Below are 22,064 nucleotides of genomic sequence, written 5' to 3' on the forward strand. Positions count from 1 at the left end.
TCTAAATGAAACACTAAAAAATATAACCATCTCAACCCATAAATGAAGCAAAAATTTTGAAATCTTCTTCCTTCACATTGTACACATGTAGTTGATGATTAAATCATATATTTTTTCCCTCCCAACTTGCAATCTACCACTCTCTCTGCCCTTTAGTCATGATTTAGTTTACGAACTTGGATTCAAAAGTTTTCAAATATCAAAGGAGTCAATGCCAAATGACAACTTCTTAACATTTTAGGATCACCCACGTATTCTATTTGTTTTAATATTAGAGACCTTAAAGATTAAATATCCATAATGCAAAGTTCCAATCTACAATTCCTCTTTATGTCATAACTTCTTCAACCAATAACTCGTTCCTATTAATTAATTTGTTAATGGTAAAATCTGCTAGCATATGTCAAGTATGAAATATCTTTACTACATTGCTGGTATGCACAACCTCATGCTCCTCTTCTTACGAGAAAGTGAGTAAGTAAATCTTCAAATTTGAAGACTCGCACCGACATTATCATAAAGAGAAAAAAATAAGGAATTATTCAATCTTACGTCGAAATCAAGTATACTGAAATGCTCTATGCGGTAATTTATTTGTTACTTTTTCCCATGCGGAGAATACATTTTGGTTAAGACTTTAAAATCAATAATTCGTTGAAATAAGAAGTTTTTAGAAAGAAAAAAAGTTTAATTTCATTTTACCTCCTTAACCTTTACATCTTAAATCAATTGTGCCCATGCATTTTTAACTTCTCATGTACCCCAGTGTAATTTACCAATTTCATCACATCCAATAATTAGTTTTCTGTCAAATAATTTTGAAATTAAAAACGTAGCTCTACTTATGTTGATGTTTCACTAACACAGGTGAATTGATATGCAACATTATAACATGAGCTAAAATCATTTTACCACCCTAAACTTTACACTTAAAATCAGTTGTGCCCCCAACCTTCTACTTTGATTGCATGTGCTCTTGTGATTATATGCATTTTCATGCGTATAAGTATATCTAAAACACTAGAATAAGCTAATCCTCAAGTCAATTATTATGTAATTAATATATTTTTATTTATTGTGTAGGAAATAAGCGGAATTGCGAAAATCGATGAAAAATGGTGCGAAATTGAAGCAATTTGAAGTTTCCGACAAAAGAACGAAAAATCAACTGGTTGACCACCGGATCAACCAAGTTAACTTGGCCCGATAGCATGAAGTCCAAGGCCCAAGACCAAAGAAGCACAAGTGAAGACCCAAGCCCATTTGTATTACATATTTGTATTCAAATTTCAAATTCAAAATGGATGTAATGATAATAATAATAGTGGACCACACCTCACACACATCACACATGTGTATGAGATATTTATTTGTGTTCACACTAGACACACACTGTAACATCCTGTATCTTAATTCACCGGTTTACTAGTCATTTGGACAGTAAACGACAATTTGATTTACTTTTACTCTTTTTCGGTAACTTTACTGGCCCTAAAAGTTGACTTTTTGTTCGGGTCAAAATTTGAGAAAATGTTCTTCATGAAAGTTGTAGAGGACGTTAAACCGAGCGCGTGCATATGTGGTACGTAAAAATCAGAGTTCGTGTTTGGCTCCAATTTTGTTGCAGCTGGTCAACAGTCTCTTTTCTGCGCGGGCGTGCCAGCACCGTTCGGGTGCGGTCGTCGGGGGTGTCCCTTGACCTGACTTCTTTCAAGCAATTGTGGACGAGGAGAGCACCAACCTCGTCGTGGGATTCTTTCTGCCTCGTGGTGAGGACTTTGCTGAGCTTTCTTCTTGTTAACACAATCGATACTCAATATTGTAGATCGAGCAGAGCGACATCACCGGGAATTGTTGAGATCTTGCTAAAGCGTGACTTTAGCTTGGCTGGGTTGCTAGGGCGTTACCCTTGCTTGGCTGGTTCTGTAACCGTTGTGGTCGCGGCACTACCGTCGGCTCCCGAGGAGACTAGGACCGAAGCACGTTGACAGAGGGTTTGGTGGCACTGAAAGTCGGCTTTTGAGAAGACTAGGACTAGGAGTGTGATCACCGCTAAGAGAAAGAGAAAGAGAGGGAGAGGAGTTGCTCTTAGAGAGGTTTGCTCTAGAGAGAACTTAGATCATCTTAGAGATGTTGTTGTTGAATGTGAATGTGTCATTTAGAATGAGAAGAGAAGGTGTTTATATAGGGAAGAAAAAGAAGAGTGAAATGATGAGTGGAATAAAAATAATGAAAGTGGAATATGAAAGTGATTTGTAAAATATGGAAAAGATAGAGAAATGATGAAATGAAAGCAAGGCATGAAGGTGCAACAACATGGAAGTGATGATGATCTATTAAAGAGATTGTCTTGAAAAATATATCCAAGGAAAAGAAGAAAAGCATCTAGCTTTCTTCATGTGGGTAGGAAACATGAACATGTGAATATTGAGCTGTTTTTAGGTCAGTTTTTGCCCCTTTATTCCTTCAATTATTTCTCCAACAAGCATTCCAAATTTCACTATGACCTCTTCATAAAAAATGTTCCATTATGAGTGTAGATCACCCTGGCAAAATTTCAGAATTTTTGGTATAGTGGTTGGGCCGAAAACGCTGCTGGACCTCTTACAGGTCCAGTTTTCCAGTTTTGCTTCTGCAAAAGATTGGACTGATTGTTTGAAGGCCTTCCACTTAAAAACATCTCTGGCACTCTTCATAAGAAATGATCCTTGGGCTGTCTAGAATGGATCTGGAAAGTTTCAGCACATTTCGATTTCATTTGGTTAGTCTGCCACCCCTCCTTCCTTGTCTAGCTCGGTTTTTTCCTAGCCGAAGTAGGAAAATATGCTAAAGTTGACTTGTCATACTTCCATAGTAGGCTTTATTTAGCCTCTAAATATATATTTCGAGCTTGTCGACAATATATAGCTTGAGCCACTGACATTGGCTCAATTTCTCCAACACATGCCTTGTCAGGCCAAAATGTTTATTTTGGGTCCAAACATTGCCCCCCAGACCTCGAAGTCAAAGGTCCTCGTCTTGACTAAAGAGGTCTTGAATCAGCACTCCTCTTATAATGTCGTTGCTCCAAAGCCACTTGTATTGGCTTGACTAAAATTACTTGAACAATAGCCTCTCTCCCTCTTAATTATACATAGTGAGCATACATATATTAATCGCCAGTGTTCCTTCGCGAACCATCCTTTGCGAGGCCATGTAATTAAAACCACTTCGCTGCCAACAATTCGCAACCCAGCTTTCGCCACAATTATTGGCAAAAATATTGATTTGACCTCCTCCACTGCTAATATCATACTAGGCATATTAAATGTCTCTTGTATATGTGCCCAGACCAATACCAATGGCCTCTTAAGTATATTAGCAAGTTCCAGCCACTATTAGGCAAGAACACAATTTTTTGCATCCTCCGCGACGCACAAATTTGAAACTCTTTTTGTATTTTTGTATTTTTGTATTTTTGTATTTTTTTTTTTTTTTAAATTTTAATAAGACATTGTGAATCAAGGTTTAGACATGCGGCCCAAGTATAGTCGTCTAGACACAAATTTTCTTTCAAATCCTTTGGGCAACCTTACTGAAATGGCCAGGTGGGGGAGGGCGAACAAGAGAGGCAGAATCCATTTTGGCATGAGCTACTCCCACATAGTGGTTTAGGCCCATTTGCACGCACTTCTGGATTCAAGAACCTGTCATGAACGTTGTCCCCTTTCTAGACACCATTTCACATAGGCTATACTTACTAAGATGAGAAAGGTCATAAGTGTGAAGACAGTTCAACAAGTGTTAATAAAAGCCGCCCTTAACCTTAAGGGACCTGAACTAGGCACCAATAAGGAGTTTAGGCCAATATTAACAAAAGAGACTTCACCTATTCCGTTATGATTCACAAATGACGAAAATAAAAATGAAAACTGAAAATTGACAGGAAATTTAAAAACAAAGAAAGAAGTTAGCAGCACTATATTTGGCTAACCTCCAGAAGGCCACGGGGGAGGCCATCTATGCTTCATTCCAAGCTCTGATGTATCAAAATTTGTAGGGTAAAAATCCCTCCTGTGAGAGCTTGTAGGAAAAGAACAAAGATACTTCTCGTCGAAGAATTGGAAGCAATTTGGCTCGTAGGAGGAGTAATCTTGCCCCCCAAGTATCTTTGTTGGCATAGAATTAGCCACAGATTGGCCATTATAGACGACCACTTGTTGGTTTGAATTCTCATGATCAAGAGCCTCAAAAACAACAATTAGGTCGCCTAGATCATATTTAATCACCGCTTGGCTATTAGAATTTTTAAGAAATTCCTTTTGGTGATCAACAGAATGAACATGGGCTCCATCTTGCCCCCCATGCATCTGATCAGTAGCCACGTATTTGGCTTGATCAGTGGAGAAATCAGATATTTGTTCAGCGACAATTGTATTGTCAGAAGAACAATCTTGTTGATGACGTTCTCCATCAGTAGCCTCTATGTAAGGCTGTGATTCACCAGTAAGGCCATTAGGTTGATTGCCACCTATAGGCAAATCAGCCTCATAAATGACCTCTTCTCGAGCGTTCTGCTCAATTTCTAGGTCCCAATCGCGAAACCTCTGCTTTGTTTTTGCGATCAAAATGGCCATGTCCCTGGCATGCTTTTCTTTATTCCTCTTGATGTTGGCCATGATGATCGCGAGCTGTTCATCAATGCTTGCCCCCTCTGGGATGGGAATAGGCATAAACTCATCATTAATGGCAGTATCGCCAGTGGTGGCAACATTGACCATCTATTTACTTTAGGAATTTCTTTTGGTAAAGATTTTCCCCTAACATCTCAATGATGGCGAACAAATGCAAAAAGACTCTAGTGTAGTCCCACTGGGCGTGCCAAAATGTTTGTCTCCAGAATTTTGCTAAAGCTGGTCAACAGTCTCTTTTCTGCGCGGGCGTGCCAGCACCGTTCGGGTGCGGTCGTCGGGGGTGTCCCTTGACCTGACTTCTGTTGAGCGATTGTGGACGAGGACTTTTGCTGAGCTTCTTGAAAATCACCAAATCGATACTCGATGTTGTAGATCGAGCAGAGCGAGAACCACCGGGAAGTGAGGAGAACTTGCTAAAGCGTGACTTTAGCTTGGCTGGGTTGCTAGGGCGTTACCCTTGCTTGGCTGGTTCTGTAACCGTTGTGGTCGCGGCACTACCGTCGACTCCCGAGGAGACTAGGACCGAAGCACGTTGACAGAGGGTTTGGTGGCACTGAAAGTCGGCTTTTGAGAAGACTAGGACTAGGAGTGTGATCACCGCTAAGAGAAAGAGAAAGAGAGGGAGAGGAGTTGCTCTTAGAGAGGTTTGCTCTAGAGAGAACTTAGATCATCTTAGAGATGTTGTTGTTGAATGTGAATGTGTCATTTAGAATGAGAAGAGAAGGTGTTTATATAGGGAAGAAAAAGAAGAGTGAAATGATGAGTGGAATAAAAATAATGAAAGTGGAATATGAAAGTGATTTGTAAAATATGGAAAAGATAGAGAAATGATGAAATGAAAGCAAGGCATGAAGGTGCAACAACATGGAAGTGATGATGATCTATTAAAGAGATTGTCTTGAAAAATATATCCAAGGAAAAGAAGAAAAGCATCTAGCTTTCTTCATGTGGGTAGGAAACATGAACATGTGAATATTGAGCTGTTTTTAGGTCAGTTTTTGCCCCTTTATTCCTTCAATTATTTCTCCAACAAGCATTCCAAATTTCACTATGACCTCTTCATAAAAAATGTTCCATTATGAGTGTAGATCACCCTGGCAAAATTTCAGAATTTTTGGTATAGTGGTTGGGCCGAAAACGCTGCTGGACCTCTTACAGGTCCAGTTTTCCAGTTTTGCTTCTGCAAAAGATTGGACTGATTGTTTGAAGGCCTTCCACTTAAAAACATCTCTGGCACTCTTCATAAGAAATGATCCTTGGGCTGTCTAGAATGGATCTGGAAAGTTTCAGCACATTTCGATTTCATTTGGTTAGTCTGCCACCCCTCCTTCCTTGTCTAGCTCGGTTTTTTCCTAGCCGAAGTAGGAAAATATGCTAAAGTTGACTTGTCATACTTCCATAGTAGGCTTTATTTAGCCTCTAAATATATATTTCGAGCTTGTCGACAATATATAGCTTGAGCCACTGACATTGGCTCAATTTCTCCAACACATGCCTTGTCAGGCCAAAATGTTTATTTTGGGTCCAAACATTGCCCCCCAGACCTCGAAGTCAAAGGTCCTCGTCTTGACTAAAGAGGTCTTGAATCAGCACTCCTCTTATAATGTCGTTGCTCCAAAGCCACTTGTATTGGCTTGACTAAAATTACTTGAACAATAGCCTCTCTCCCTCTTAATTATACATAGTGAGCATACATATATTAATCGCCAGTGTTCCTTCGCGAACCATCCTTTGCGAGGCCATGTAATTAAAACCACTTCGCTGCCAACAATTCGCAACCCAGCTTTCGCCACAATTATTGGCAAAAATATTGATTTGACCTCCTCCACTGCTAATATCATACTAGGCATATTAAATGTCTCTTGTATATGTGCCCAGACCAATACCAATGGCCTCTTAAGTATATTAGCAAGTTCCAGCCACTATTAGGCAAGAACACAATTTTTTGCATCCTCCGCGACGCACAAATTTGAAACTCTTTTTGTATTTTTGTATTTTTGTATTTTTGTATTTTTTTTTTTTTTTAAATTTTAATAAGACATTGTGAATCAAGGTTTAGACATGCGGCCCAAGTATAGTCGTCTAGACACAAATTTTCTTTCAAATCCTTTGGGCAACCTTACTGAAATGGCCAGGTGGGGGAGGGCGAACAAGAGAGGCAGAATCCATTTTGGCATGAGCTACTCCCACATAGTGGTTTAGGCCCATTTGCACGCACTTCTGGATTCAAGAACCTGTCATGAACGTTGTCCCCTTTCTAGACACCATTTCACATAGGCTATACTTACTAAGATGAGAAAGGTCATAAGTGTGAAGACAGTTCAACAAGTGTTAATAAAAGCCGCCCTTAACCTTAAGGGACCTGAACTAGGCACCAATAAGGAGTTTAGGCCAATATTAACAAAAGAGACTTCACCTATTCCGTTATGATTCACAAATGACGAAAATAAAAATGAAAACTGAAAATTGACAGGAAATTTAAAAACAAAGAAAGAAGTTAGCAGCACTATATTTGGCTAACCTCCAGAAGGCCACGGGGGAGGCCATCTATGCTTCATTCCAAGCTCTGATGTATCAAAATTTGTAGGGTAAAAATCCCTCCTGTGAGAGCTTGTAGGAAAAGAACAAAGATACTTCTCGTCGAAGAATTGGAAGCAATTTGGCTCGTAGGAGGAGTAATCTTGCCCCCCAAGTATCTTTGTTGGCATAGAATTAGCCACAGATTGGCCATTATAGACGACCACTTGTTGGTTTGAATTCTCATGATCAAGAGCCTCAAAAACAACAATTAGGTCGCCTAGATCATATTTAATCACCGCTTGGCTATTAGAATTTTTAAGAAATTCCTTTTGGTGATCAACAGAATGAACATGGGCTCCATCTTGCCCCCCATGCATCTGATCAGTAGCCACGTATTTGGCTTGATCAGTGGAGAAATCAGATATTTGTTCAGCGACAATTGTATTGTCAGAAGAACAATCTTGTTGATGACGTTCTCCATCAGTAGCCTCTATGTAAGGCTGTGATTCACCAGTAAGGCCATTAGGTTGATTGCCACCTATAGGCAAATCAGCCTCATAAATGACCTCTTCTCGAGCGTTCTGCTCAATTTCTAGGTCCCAATCGCGAAACCTCTGCTTTGTTTTTGCGATCAAAATGGCCATGTCCCTGGCATGCTTTTCTTTATTCCTCTTGATGTTGGCCATGATGATCGCGAGCTGTTCATCAATGCTTGCCCCCTCTGGGATGGGAATAGGCATAAACTCATCATTAATGGCAGTATCGCCAGTGGTGGCAACATTGACCATCTATTTACTTTAGGAATTTCTTTTGGTAAAGATTTTCCCCTAACATCTCAATGATGGCGAACAAATGCAAAAAGACTCTAGTGTAGTCCCACTGGGCGTGCCAAAATGTTTGTCTCCAGAATTTTGCTAAAGCTGGTCAACAGTCTCTTTTCTGCGCGGGCGTGCCAGCACCGTTCGGGTGCGGTCGTCGGGGGTGTCCCTTGACCTGACTTCTGTTGAGCGATTGTGGACGAGGACTTTTGCTGAGCTTCTTGAAAATCACCAAATCGATACTCGATGTTGTAGATCGAGCAGAGCGAGAACCACCGGGAAGTGAGGAGAACTTGCTAAAGCGTGACTTTAGCTTGGCTGGGTTGCTAGGGCGTTACCCTTGCTTGGCTGGTTCTGTAACCGTTGTGGTCGCGGCACTACCGTCGACTCCCGAGGAGACTAGGACCGAAGCACGTTGACAGAGGGTTTGGTGGCACTGAAAGTCGGCTTTTGAGAAGACTAGGACTAGGAGTGTGATCACCGCTAAGAGAAAGAGAAAGAGAGGGAGAGGAGTTGCTCTTAGAGAGGTTTGCTCTAGAGAGAACTTAGATCATCTTAGAGATGTTGTTGTTGAATGTGAATGTGTCATTTAGAATGAGAAGAGAAGGTGTTTATATAGGGAAGAAAAAGAAGAGTGAAATGATGAGTGGAATAAAAATAATGAAAGTGGAATATGAAAGTGATTTGTAAAATATGGAAAAGATAGAGAAATGATGAAATGAAAGCAAGGCATGAAGGTGCAACAACATGGAAGTGATGATGATCTATTAAAGAGATTGTCTTGAAAAATATATCCAAGGAAAAGAAGAAAAGCATCTAGCTTTCTTCATGTGGGTAGGAAACATGAACATGTGAATATTGAGCTGTTTTTAGGTCAGTTTTTGCCCCTTTATTCCTTCAATTATTTCTCCAACAAGCATTCCAAATTTCACTATGACCTCTTCATAAAAAATGTTCCATTATGAGTGTAGATCACCCTGGCAAAATTTCAGAATTTTTGGTATAGTGGTTGGGCCGAAAACGCTGCTGGACCTCTTACAGGTCCAGTTTTCCAGTTTTGCTTCTGCAAAAGATTGGACTGATTGTTTGAAGGTCTTCCACTCAAAAACATCTCTGACACTCTTCATAAGAAATGATCATTGGGCTGTCTAGAATGGATCTGGAAAGTTTCAGCACATTTCGATTTCATTTGGTTAGTCTGCCACCCCTCCTTCCTTGTCTAGCTCGGTTTTTTCCTAGCCGAAGTAGGAAAATATGCTAAAGTTGACTTGTCATACTTCCATAGTAGGCTTTATTTAGCCTCTAAATATATATTTCGAGCTTGTCGACAATATATAGCTTGAGCCACTGACATTGGCTCAATTTCTCCAACACATGCCTTGTCAGGCCAAAATGTTTATTTTGGGTCCAAACAGTTCGTACGTGAAATTATAAGCGAAATACTAAAGTTACTGTTCATATGGTAAGTTTCTATAAATAGCCGAGTTACTGTGGTAAGTTTCCATTTTTCGGAAACTTACTGAGCCCTCTCCCTTCTCTCTCCCCGACCCTCTCTTCCTCTCCGACCTCTTCACCTTCTTCCGGCCATAACTCCTCCATCCGGCGACGGATTTTGACGTATAAGATGTCGTTGGAAAGCTCTCTTCCTATTCTTCATTTCTGGGTTCGTTTCGTAGCTTAATATGAACTGTGGAAGGTGCAGCAACGAGAAGAAGAGGACGCTCACTGTAGCAGTTTTGAGTCTACGCCGATATTTTCCGATCCGGCAGTCTCCGGCCACCAAACTGGCATCGAAAGGGTTCTTGGGTTTTCTGGGCTTGTGTTCAACGGCCAAATTGGAGCTCTTCAAGGGCGACGTACCGAGCTATTGCTCGACGAAGAAACTCGTACGCTTGATCGCCTAAATAGTACTGTGAGTGGACTTTTGTTTTCAAAGAATGATGCATGCATTTATTTTTCCGAACTAATGATTGGTTTATTTAATTATTTATCGTTCTATTTTTTAAGTATAATATTGGCTTTGGACTATACTTTTGGGCATTGTTTTTCCGTATGAGTTCCGGAATTTAATTTTATTATACTCGGATTTGGATTTCAGATTTATTTTTCGGGAGTATGATTTGATTTTCGGGAATTGTTTAATCCATCTCGGGTATGAGTTGGGAAATGAACTTGTGAGTTATGTGATGATCGATGAAGATTTTTCCGAGGAGAATTCCAGAAATTTTATTACATCTTATTCGGCGATTTTGAGATTTTTCTACCATAATATCGTACTTGAGGTTTTCGGAAGGATTCTCGCCTATTTGATTATGTTTTCGAGAATATTTTGACGTGCGGGGTCACGTCATTGGAATATATATATTTTCTCGTGAGAGATTGGGGAAGCCTTTCGGATTTTATGGATTTTGAATGTTTTCCTTCACCATACCGGGGTCCAATTACTAGGTCTCCTCCTCACTTACTTTGTGTTTGTGAGTGGCAGTCGAGGTCTCTCCTCCTCACGTGAGTGGTAGTCGAGGTTATTAGTCTCCTCCTCACACAATCTATGTGTAGGTGGCAGTCGAGGTTAGGGGTCCTTTACCGTATGGTGACATCCCTTCCCCATATCCTTTTATTTGTTACTGGACTAGCGGGGCTAGTCCGATTCGTTTAGCCAGCAGGGACTGGTATGTTCTCACGAGACTCCGAGTTTTAAACACATACGTTTTATAAACGTTGCATGCATCGAAGTTTTATGAATTTAAATTCGTGGGAAAGTAATACAGCATCTTTTCTTTAAAATTATTCATTTATTTGTTTATTTTTTTCCACTCACTCTAACGTGTTTTTCAATTACTTTCCCCTGGGCCCTTCGGTTTCAAATGCCCAGTTTGCAGGCGAAATTAGTTAAGGTCGGGCGTACACTGGAGTTGAGGCATAGTCAACATCATGACTTCCGCGTTTTTCTCTTTGTTTTAGGTTTTCCTTGACTACCCTTGCTATTAGAATTGCTCTGATCACCTGAGGAATTAATGTTATTTAAGTGGTGATTTGTGTTATGTGAATTGGGATGATGTTGATTTGGGGAGCAGGGTGGCTCCAGGAGCATAAGGATGAATTGATTTAGAAGTGTAAATGTTTTCCTACAGGTTTTGGGTAGCCTACTTTTAGGGGAAGTTCCGCCAAATTTTTGGTAGAATTTCTTCTAAAGTGGGCCCCGCAGGGCCACTTCGGATTTCAGGATGAAATCTGGGGCGGGTCCTGTCACACACTCACTTACACTTTTATCCTCCGATTTTCCTTATATATTCCCAAAATGTTTTATAATCTTCTAATTCTCTACATTTTTATTAGGTTGTTTTTGTCTTTTCACTTTACTCATTTTCTACTTGTTTTTGAGTCCTTGGATCTAGGATACAAGTCCAATCTTGACCCTTGAACCCAATAGGGTATTTAAGCACTTTTGCACACACATTTCACAAGCTGAATACCCATTTTTCTGCACCCTAGGCCTTTTGGCCGAATTTGGGGAGATCTCTCCCTTCTCACCTCTTCTTCTCTTCTCCCTCCTCCATTTCTTTTGCTTCTTTTCATCTTTGCCCCAATTTTATATTGGGATTTCAAGGAGATCTCACCCAAAGCTTCAAGGATTCATCAAGGACTTCAATCTTTACAAGATTCAAGACTTGGGTAATTGTGGGAGTTGTAAATCAAGACTAGTAATGCTAGTTTTTTAGCTATTTGTGACTATTCTTGTTTTCTCCTACACTTCTCTACTCTTTTATCTTCGAATTTTGTAATTTTGATGTCTATGATTATGGGTTGTGAGTAATTTCTTTGTTGGGGGTTAGGGTTGTGTGCCCTAGCCCAAATTTGATGTAATGGATGCTTAATTTAATTTATAGATGGAATTTGTTAATTATTGGATGCTTGTGTTTTGTGATAATTGATTAGAATGCATGCTTAGGAATTGTCAACTCTTGGGTATGTGTTTTAATAAGTCTAGATTAAAATTTAGGGGATGACATCCTTAGATTTTAGGGCTAGAACCCCAATTTAATATTCGTGGGAAGTACAAGCATGGTTCACTACATGATTAGCTTGATCGCAATTATGGTGAGCTTGATTGCCTAATTCTTCGAACTCTAGGCCTCTTGATGTGAATTAGTGACCCTTGAACCGGCTCTAATTCATGTCAAGTGAGTTCCTACGGCCCTTGAACCGGAGTAGGAATACCATGAAAGAGAATTTCGACCCTTGAGCCTTGAAAAGCCTTGGGTATGGCTTCTACCACTTTTAGTCAATTGCATATCAATCAAATTAGCATCTAGAGCATTGAATCAGGGTTAGGATTCATCCCTAACTACCAATATAATCCCATATCTATATTCATTTATTACTTTTCCTTCCTTTATTTAATTTAGTTAGTAATTAAAGTTTCTATTTAAATTCTTGCACTTTAGTTATTAGAAAGTCAAATTACAATTATCGGTGACAATTTCGACTCATTGTAAATAATCACCGCTAGGCTCTTAGTTTTGATTAGGCTTTGGTGAGAACCAAAGCCGAGCATTGCTAAGGCTTGGCATCTTAGAGTAGCATTTTTTATTTATTTTCTTCTTCTTTTTCTTTGTTTGCTAAGTGTCTTTATTTCCGATTACCCAAGTATTGTGGGTTAGCCACTAATCCCCGTGGTACGATAACTTTGGGTATAATATTTCCCTATCTTGACAATGATAAGTACGCTTGCGTAAATGTGTATCAAGTCACCTTGCACTCTTCAATTTGATCAATTACGGTCAATCATTCACTAATCTATCAATTTATTCATATATTGTTGTGCACTCAAACTAGTATTTAGCCTTTTATTATGCAAGAAACACACTATTTACATGATCAAGGCTCAAAATTGACCCTAAGTGGGCATGCATTGCCACTAATTTATGAAGAAATTAAGGAATTAGTTTACTAATGATTATGATCGATCATATTGGAGAGTATAAGGCCAGGGCATATGTGATTAAATTAAAAGTTTAGGCGCATAGACGATTTTAGGCATAGAGTTCAAGGAGGTAAAATGAATTTAACTCTTATAACATAGGTGCTGAGAAATTCAAAATGTATCACACCATAGTTGGTACAAAATGTTGGACAAGATAGATTGATATAGGTAAGTATAGGGGCACGCATGATGAAATTAGATGTACAATGGTACAAGTGAGTTAGGGTGTAAAGGTGATGAGCAGATGAGGTAATATTAAATTTATGCAAAAAATTATTTTCAAATATATATTTTTTAATTATCATAAGAATACTCTTAGTCTATCAAGAAAAAAAAAATTACAATATGTAAGATAGCACAAAGTTTGACCTTATCAAATTATTATATAGGGAAAATTACTGGTCCCCCTTTAACTTTTGGTGCGTCGACAGTTCAGTCCCTGTTAATCCAATTTTAACAGATAACTCCCCAAACATTCAAATTTCACACAATTTGATCCAAAATTACCATTTTACCCCTCACTTATTTTTTTTTGTTTTTTTTTTATTCTTCTCTCTCTCTCTTTTATACATATGTATATATATGTGTGTGTGTGTATGTATATATATTTTTTATTCTTCTCTCTCTCTTTATATATATATGTATGTGTGTGTGTGTGTGTGAGTATATATGTATGTATGTATGTATGTATATATGTATGTATATGTGTGTGTATATTTTTATTCTTCTCTCTCTCTTTTTATATATATTTATATGTATATATGTGTGTGTGTACATATACATATGCATATATATACATACACACACACACACACACACACATATATATATATATATATGTATATGTATATGTATATGTAGATATATAAATATATGTATAATTTTATACATATGTGTGTGTATATATATAATGTATATGTGTGTGTGTGTGTGTGTATATATATATATATATACAGTCCGGCTACACTAAGGATGTCCTTAGTTTTTCTTAGGTACGAATTTCCGGTTTTCACCATCTTTCCGATCAAATTTTCACATCTTAACCGTTCAGTTTTTAGGTCCTAATGTATAGATCACCTCTACAAAATTTCAGCCAAATTGGTGATCATTAAGGCATCCAAAACTGCAAATTACAACAATGTAAACGAACGGTTCCGGTTCGACAGATTCGGTTCGTTCGTGTAAATTGCAGTTTTGGACGCCTTAACGATCACCAAATTGGCTGAAATTTTGCAGAGGTGATCCATACATTAGGACCTAAAAACTGAACGGTTAAGATGTGAAAATGTGATCGGAAAGTGGGTGAAAACAGTAAATCCGTTCCATAAGAAAAACTAAGGACATCCTTACCTGAGAAAAATCCTATATATATATATATATATATATATATATGTATGTATGTATGTATATGTAGATATATGTATATATGTGTGTGTGTGTGAAAAAAGTAAGTGAGGGGTAAAATGGTAATTTTGGATCAAATTGTGTGAAATTTGAATGTTTGGGGAGTTATCTGTTAAAATTAGAATAACAAGGACTGAACTGTCGACGCACCAAAAGTTAAAGGGGGGACCAATAATTTCCCCTATTATATATTCAGACGGAAAAAAAAGGTATCATGCTCTTCCACAAGCAATTACATCAATTAATGAGTTATACTAACATCAAGGAAAATATTAAGAACAAGCGAAATATGTTCTTCATCTATCCATTGGTCAACAAATTGATTACATTAATTGTATGACGCCATATTAACGATCTTGGAATATGAGTCATAAGATCGTTTGGAAAATTTTAATTAAACTCTTTAATTAACTTCTTCTAACAAATGGCCATCTGAAGCAATTTTTTTCCCATAATTGTAATGTCCTGCTTTATTGATTGAGCAACATATTCAAGAATTGTGGATGAGAAACTTGCTTCCATAGCCATATGCAATGCGAACACCAAATTCTCAAAATGCCTTGAGGATGAGATGTCGACAAGAGGAATTTTTTTAACCCTTTTATCTTCCCTTGTATTGCTCATTTGCAATTTTGACCCCTTCACTCCCACATTTTTGAAGATCTGAACCATCCATATTAATTTTAATAACATATGTAAGTTGAGGGAATCAAGAAACTGATGAATAATTATACCGTGAGATTTAAGAAAATGCAATACAAAGAAAAGAGAAATAGAGCTAATATCATTTTACCTCCTAAACTTTACACTTTAAATCGTTTATGCCCCCAGACTTCTAATTTGGTTAAATGTGCCCTTATGTTAGCAAATCTGATTGATCATAGCCAATCATTCACATCAATTTCCTCATAAAGTATTTCCCACTCAAACTAGGTTTTAGCCTTAGATCATGAATGAAACACACCATTTACATAACCAAGATTAAAAATTGACCTTAAGTGGACTCACCATGTCACCAATTTATGAAAAAAAATGCTCTAACAACTAATAAAGCTAGTTTGTTTTCAAATCGATTCCAGGATTTAAAGAGGCGGAAATTTCCTACCTTATATACAATTCCATGAATATCACTTTGTAGCGCCTTACTGCATATCTTAGGCAGAGAAATTTATTCCTCATCACCTTCATGTGCTTAACATGAATTGAACATAAGAATATACTATGTGCATTTTGTGAGAGAGTAGGGAGTTCAGTTGGAATTAGGAGAAATCAGGGTTTAATTACGTAACCAAAAAAAAAAAAAATAGGGGTCTCATTCCGTGTCTTTCTTATCTCTCTCCACAAATTGAAAAGAGGACGGAGCCTGAGTGGAGCGTGTACCTACCCTCCACAAATTCGCGCGTGGGTCTACTCTTCCGTCCTTCTCCCTTTATCTATTGAGCAAAAGTGAAAAACGGAAACAAGGGAAAAAAAAAAATAAATAAATAAAAATTGAGAGAGAGAGAGAGAGGTGTGTGTGTGAGAGTCGGCATCTCTCTCTCACATCACATGGGCTCTTTGGGTTTGGGGCCAAAGCATCACCAAGCAGAGGCACAACCACAGCGACAAGCAGACCACAATGAGCCACTGAACCACGTGACTCGCCCCGCCTCCGATATGGACACCCAGAAGGTACTCCTCTCCCTCTCCTTCTCCCTCCCTCTCACATTTCACCTAGCTCGCTTCGATTGGATTCGATTCGATTCGATTCTCTTCTCTCTCTCTCTCGGTGCTTTAGGTTTAGGTACTTAGATCATCCTTGATCCACCTCAAAACCTCAATTTCGTCTCTAATTGCAACCGATCTAAGTCTTCTGAACTTCGCCGGAGCTTCTCTCCGGCCAGATTTTCCGCTTCTGGTCTACGCTTTTTCTTGACTCTGAATTTATTTATTTATTTTTTCTGTATTTTTTTTTCCTCATTTGTTAATGTCTTAATGATAAGTACTAGTTTATTCAATTTTCAATGCTTTAGGAAAATTTAGGTTTTGTTGCTTAAAATGGAAATAAAAAGCTTAGAGTGGAGCTGACTTGACTTCGGATAATGATTGCTTTAACTTGACAACTCTGCCAGCCGCAGAAAATTTGGGGTGTTTATTGCTGCATTCTTGTCTCGTCTGTGAAATTTTTTGCTTTGTTTAATTTTGAATACTCATGTGATCTACTATTAGAAAAAGTATGCACTGGGCTAAGATCAACGTTTTAAGAGACGAAGGCGTTACGTATTTAATTTGATCAAATCTTACTGGATACTGCTACGAAACCTCTGAAATTATTGCTTCTTTTTCTAGGTTATTGTGATTTAATGCTTCTTTTGTTGCTACTTTAGGGGCCGGTGTTCTCTGTGTATTCCATTTGTCGTAATAATTTCTGCAAACTTTTCCCTTTTTCTTCAAAGTGTTCTAGTTTGCTTGAGGAGGTTGATGGTTTTTGATTCTTTGTCAACAGTCTTTTCTTTGGAGTGCAAGTTTCATAGCATGTGATGCTTTCTTGTAGGAGAGAGTCTTCTGGTTTTGCTTTCACCGAGAAATCTTTTGAGATCTCTGTGCTTTTGCCTTTTCCTAAATCTCACACTCTGAATATTCAGTGGTTTGTGGCTGTTATGTTTGCTTGTTTGAGTCTCTTTTAGTTTTTTTTTTCACACATTAACCTTTGTTATCATCATTGCATTAAACATCTGTTTCCTCAACCTGTCGTTCGGTGTACAATCATTTTTTTTGCTGTGGTAGGACACAGGCCAGAAGCATATATTTTCAAAGTTTCAATGGTATACATGGAGATGTGATCTTCATAAATTCATAATAGCATGTACTGCATCATATACATTGTCTGTTTCCTCAGCCTGTCATTCTATGTACATTCATTTTTTTGCTTTGGTAGGACACAGGCTAGAAGCATATAATCTTGAAAGTTTCAATTGTTCATAATAGCATTTTTCCATCATATACATTAGCATACAGAAAATATGAATATTTTTTGTCAACGAATAATTGCAATTGGTGTCTGGATGGGAATTATAGACCCATAAAGCCTAAATAAACTAAAGAATGAAGGATAGATGTTAAAATTGGTATAATAACAAAATTTGTTATGTGTTTTGTATTTTTTTTTTATTGTCATTTCGAGTGCAGTTTATCATAATGGCCAACTAGTTTGAATTATATCTAGGCAGGAGTGTTCATGAACAACTGCCCAGAAAGTCAATTCATTAATTTTTAAAAGCAAGCCTGCAGTTTGTTCTCATGCTTACCATTGTTGCTGAATTGCAGGAAATGTCGGCTCCTGTTATTGAGGGAAATGATGCAGTCACTGGTCACATCATTTCCACGACCATTGGTGGGAAAAATGGCGAACCCAAACGGGTTAGTACTGGATTCCTTCATTTACCCCTCCCCATTCGATAGCTACGTCTTTGACCAAACTCTTTTCTCATCCTCTTTAACCCAGCACAATAATTAATGCACTTTTCTTTTCATGATCAAGAATTACTTGACGTCTGAAAAGTGAACTCTATGTGAAGTTATTGCTTAATTGAGTTAATTTCTTTCTGGTCCTGAGAGGTGCTAACATTTGGATCTAAGATTATGATCTGTTGAATTGCTGAGGACTTGTTTGGTTTCCCGATCTTATCGTATTCTGGGGTGTTGCTTTTGCAGACAATTAGTTATATGGCAGAGCGTGCTGTAGGTACTGGATCATTTGGAATCGTATTTCAGGTAAAAATATTACTTTATTGACAACAAAGTGTTTGTGCTATCATTTCACTGTTGTAGTCTCTGATATGTTGTTGTTTAGGCAAAATGCTTAGAAACCGGAGAAACCGTGGCCATAAAGAAGGTGTTGCAGGACAGGAGATATAAAAATCGAGAGTTGCAGCTGATGCGTTTGATGGATCACCCAAATGTTGTTTCCCTGAAGCATTGTTTCTTCTCTACAACGACTAAAGATGAGCTTTTCCTGAATTTGGTTATGGAATATGTACCCGAGACTATGTACAGGGTTCTGAAGCACTACAGTAGTATGAACCAGAGGATGCCACTCATCTATGTGAAACTTTATACATATCAAGTATGAACATCTTTTTCCTTGCTAGCTTTGTTTGTCTGTTGTTAATTATTTGTCAGTTTATGCCTTAATGTAAAATGGAAACACCATCAATTTCAGATCTTTAGGGGCCTTGCTTATATCCATGCTGTTCCTGGGGTTTGCCATAGAGATGTGAAACCTCAAAATCTTTTGGTACGTGTTATATGTTTATATTTCTTTTACTCCATAGCCCCTACATCACTCCATGAATTGGATTCTACATGTGGTTTTCCTATGTCCTCGGCAGGTTGATCCCCTCACCCACCAGGTTAAGATTTGCGACTTTGGAAGTGCAAAAGTACTGGTATGTTTTTCTTCTGTCATGTTTATATTATTTCATTCAATTTTATCCTTACAATATTGAAGGAAAAATGACTCAGTTGCACTCATGATTGCTGATCAAACAATAATGCATGCTATGAAATTTTGCTAAATAGATCTTAGTACTGGACTGAGTATTATTCTGGCAATGCATAAATGTTTCGTTCACATGGAGTCATGGACAATAATAATTGGAGTAATGCTAGGTGAACCATCTAGAACCACCCTATGTGGCAGCAGAGGTGGCATTATCATTCATGAATCAAAACTTTCATTAAATGATGTGCACTGCCACATCTGCTGCCACATAAGGTGGGTTCTAGGTCGTACACCTAGCATTTTATTTGTAGGCTTCTTGCTAATGTGGTTGGTATGTTGCTATGCAAATCAGTTGCTTGTATATTTTCAGTTAATGATTTTATTTCTCTGTAATCAGGTCAGGGGTGAAGCAAACATTTCCTACATATGTTCTCGCTACTATCGGGCTCCTGAGCTCATCTTTGGTGCAACAGAATATACAACATCCATCGATATCTGGTCAGCTGGTTGTGTCCTTGCTGAGCTCCTTCTAGGCCAGGTTAACAACTTCTTTGGCATTAATTTTCTCAAAAATGGGTTAAACTATATTCACATCTTAACATATGAAAACCATTTCAACTCTACAGCCGTTGTTTCCAGGAGAGAATGCAGTGGATCAACTTGTAGAGATTATCAAGGTCTAGCCTCACTTCCTCTGTTAAATAAAAGTGGATCATTTTTATTTGCGTGCTTACTGTTTAGGTGCCTTCTTGCAGGTTCTTGGTACTCCAACCAGAGAAGAAATTCGATGCATGAATCCAAACTATACCGATTTTAGGTTCCCTCAGATCAAAGCTCATCCTTGGCATAAGGTATGCATGTAAATTATGATCTCAAACGAGATGGTTCTTAGAGCTGTATGTGTGTGTGTATTGTCTATCAATTCTGGACCCAGAAGAAATACTTTGTCTAAAATTTGGGTTGTTTATTCATTTCTGTCTTAATTCCAGAATACATACTCTTGATCTCGTGTTTGTCCATACTTGCCTGTGCTGACCGTTAAACATATTAATTGTAATTACATTATCGTTGTAGTTATTTAATCACTATTTCGGATCATTTTTCTTGTTATAGTATTCCTAAAGTTTATGAATGTGTTCATTTCTTCAGGTTTTCCATAAACGAATGCCACCAGAAGCAATTGACCTTGCTTCACGGCTCCTTCAATATTCACCAAGTCTACGCTGCACTGCGGTGAGTTGTATTATATTCACCAGAGTTCCTCCTGCTACTTTAATTTTTATTTATTTGTTTGTTTTTTTTTTTTTTCAATCTAAAGACCAAGACACCATGCCTTGTGATGTAGTTTTTGATGAAGATCTAGGCAGAGTTGCCTCGGTATTGAATCTTCAATTTTGGTGCTAAAGCCTGCAACCTTTGCATTCTGCTGGTTGCAGTTGAATGAACTATTGTCCATTTTGAGTAGTTTTAGTTCACGATTTGCATCATATGCAATTTTTCTCACTGGATACTGCCCTATTACAGCTTGAAGCATGCACACATCCTTTTTTTGACGAACTTCGTGAGCCTAATGCACGCCTTCCAAATGGCCGCCCTTTGCCGCCTCTTTTCAACTTCAAACAAGAAGTGAGTCTTCGATTAATCTGTTTTACTTGTTGATCACATTATGAAAAATAGAGCATGTTGGTTTAAAATAGATTTATCTCTTGCTTGTTTATAATTGCTTTTTGTACCACAACAGGTATTTTTCCTTCTTCTGCTATAGTAGGGTTGCTATATTCACTCTTGTCACCTGGTTGGGTGAATTATGTAAAGATGACCAAAACACATAACACTGCTTTGATGTTGTGGTCGTTTTGGCAATTGAACATTAGTACTTGTACACCTGGAATTGATTCACTCTAGTGTTCTAAGAAGTCTCATACTTTTGCACCTGGAATTGAGTCAGAAGAATCTCATAACCCCCTGGTTAGGAATTATGTAATATAGGACATGCTGGACATGCGTGAAGAGTATGTCCGGTAAATTTAGACCTGAAATATATTAAAAATTCGTAATATTTTCGGTTAGATGGAGGTCAAATGGTTACCATTGCCAATTAAAGGTTGAGTTTGGTTTGCATAAGTCGGAAGAGTTACATAAAAGTTTTCTAAGTGATCATAAATTTAGCAAAGCACGAAATGTATGGGCATGCAAATGACATATTTCTCATTGTCTCTTTCCTTTCCATCCAGAAGTTTAAATCACAACAAGTTTTAGAAACTTTATGTTGCTTCTCTCAACAATCATGTTTTCTACTCCTGGAATAGTTCATTAAATCCTTCCTCCCTCCAAAAATTAACTTGCAGCTAAATGGAGCATCACCTGAACTGATCAGCAGGCTCATACCAGAGCATATGCGGCAGCAGGTTGGTCTTGGATTCCCACACCCAGCAGGTACTTAACTGTAAAGTCATGAAACAAGGAATCATCTCTTCTACTAGTGGATGGAGCAAAGCAAAATCGGGCATGTTTGTGGTCTATATAACACTGAGCATTTTGGCCTAATCTGCTGTTCAACCCCTTTCGAAGATGTATACATATACTGTCTCTCAGGCTTAACGTGGAAATCGGTGATCCTGTCTATGTCAATTTTAGCCTAAACATACTGTCTTACTGCATCTGTACATCGTTTTGATTGTAAGGATTCCAGAAAGCCAAGTGTATAAGAAGGTGGTGTTATTCGAATCACACTAGTAGGGGCTGTGGAAGTCCAGCAGGACCTGGAGGGTATTAATAGTAGTGCGGCTTGTCATTTTCTTTTCATCATTGTGTTGTTTCCATTGTTGCATTAATTACATTTTACTCTTGATGATTATTGTGTCCGCACACCTTGGGATTGTTTCAGTTCTCAGCCAAGTAATATTGAGCAGGGCCTGGAGGTTCATAATGTACTAGAATTTTCCTGCTCAGTGTTTGAAATGTCTTGCGCTCCACGAACCATTACTACGTGGTGGGAGTTGATTACGAGTAATGTTATTATCTAACCAAAGAGCACTCTTAGGTGCAGTATTACGATTCGTTTAGTGCATGTAGTAAATCACAATTAACGTGCATGTGTAGTTTATTACAGAATGTATCTTATGGCGTCCATGATACCTCAAGGCGAACTGATTTCTCGGAGTGGAATATAGTTCCCGTCT

General features: G+C 38.2%; 1 protein-coding gene across 3 annotated transcripts; it reads left to right on the forward strand.

Annotated features, from left to right (window-relative positions):
• The first annotated feature begins 15,869 nt into the window (after window positions 1-15,869).
• On the forward strand, window positions 15,870-21,739 carry LOC133724907 (shaggy-related protein kinase zeta). Of its 3 annotated transcripts, none has more exons than XM_062151813.1 (12): window positions 15,870-16,070; window positions 17,706-17,798; window positions 18,093-18,152; window positions 18,232-18,504; window positions 18,601-18,675; window positions 18,770-18,826; window positions 19,280-19,420; window positions 19,509-19,559; window positions 19,638-19,733; window positions 20,032-20,115; window positions 20,407-20,508; window positions 21,231-21,739. In XM_062151813.1, exons 1-12 carry the CDS (start codon window positions 15,948-15,950, stop codon window positions 21,324-21,326), a joined length of 1,251 nt encoding a protein of 416 aa, XP_062007797.1. In that variant the 5' UTR covers window positions 15,870-15,947; the 3' UTR covers window positions 21,327-21,739. The 3 variants fall into 3 exon arrangements, with proteins under 3 accessions (XP_062007797.1, XP_062007798.1, XP_062007799.1); XM_062151814.1 differs by lacking the exon at window positions 15,870-16,070 and adding an exon at window positions 16,156-16,296; XM_062151815.1 differs by lacking the exon at window positions 15,870-16,070 and adding an exon at window positions 16,162-16,182.
• Window positions 21,740-22,064: the final 325 nt, after the last annotated feature.

The sequence above is a fragment of the Rosa rugosa genome, chromosome 1 (assembly GCF_958449725.1).
Source record: "Rosa rugosa chromosome 1, drRosRugo1.1, whole genome shotgun sequence".
NCBI lineage: Eukaryota > Viridiplantae > Streptophyta > Magnoliopsida > Rosales > Rosaceae > Rosa > Rosa rugosa.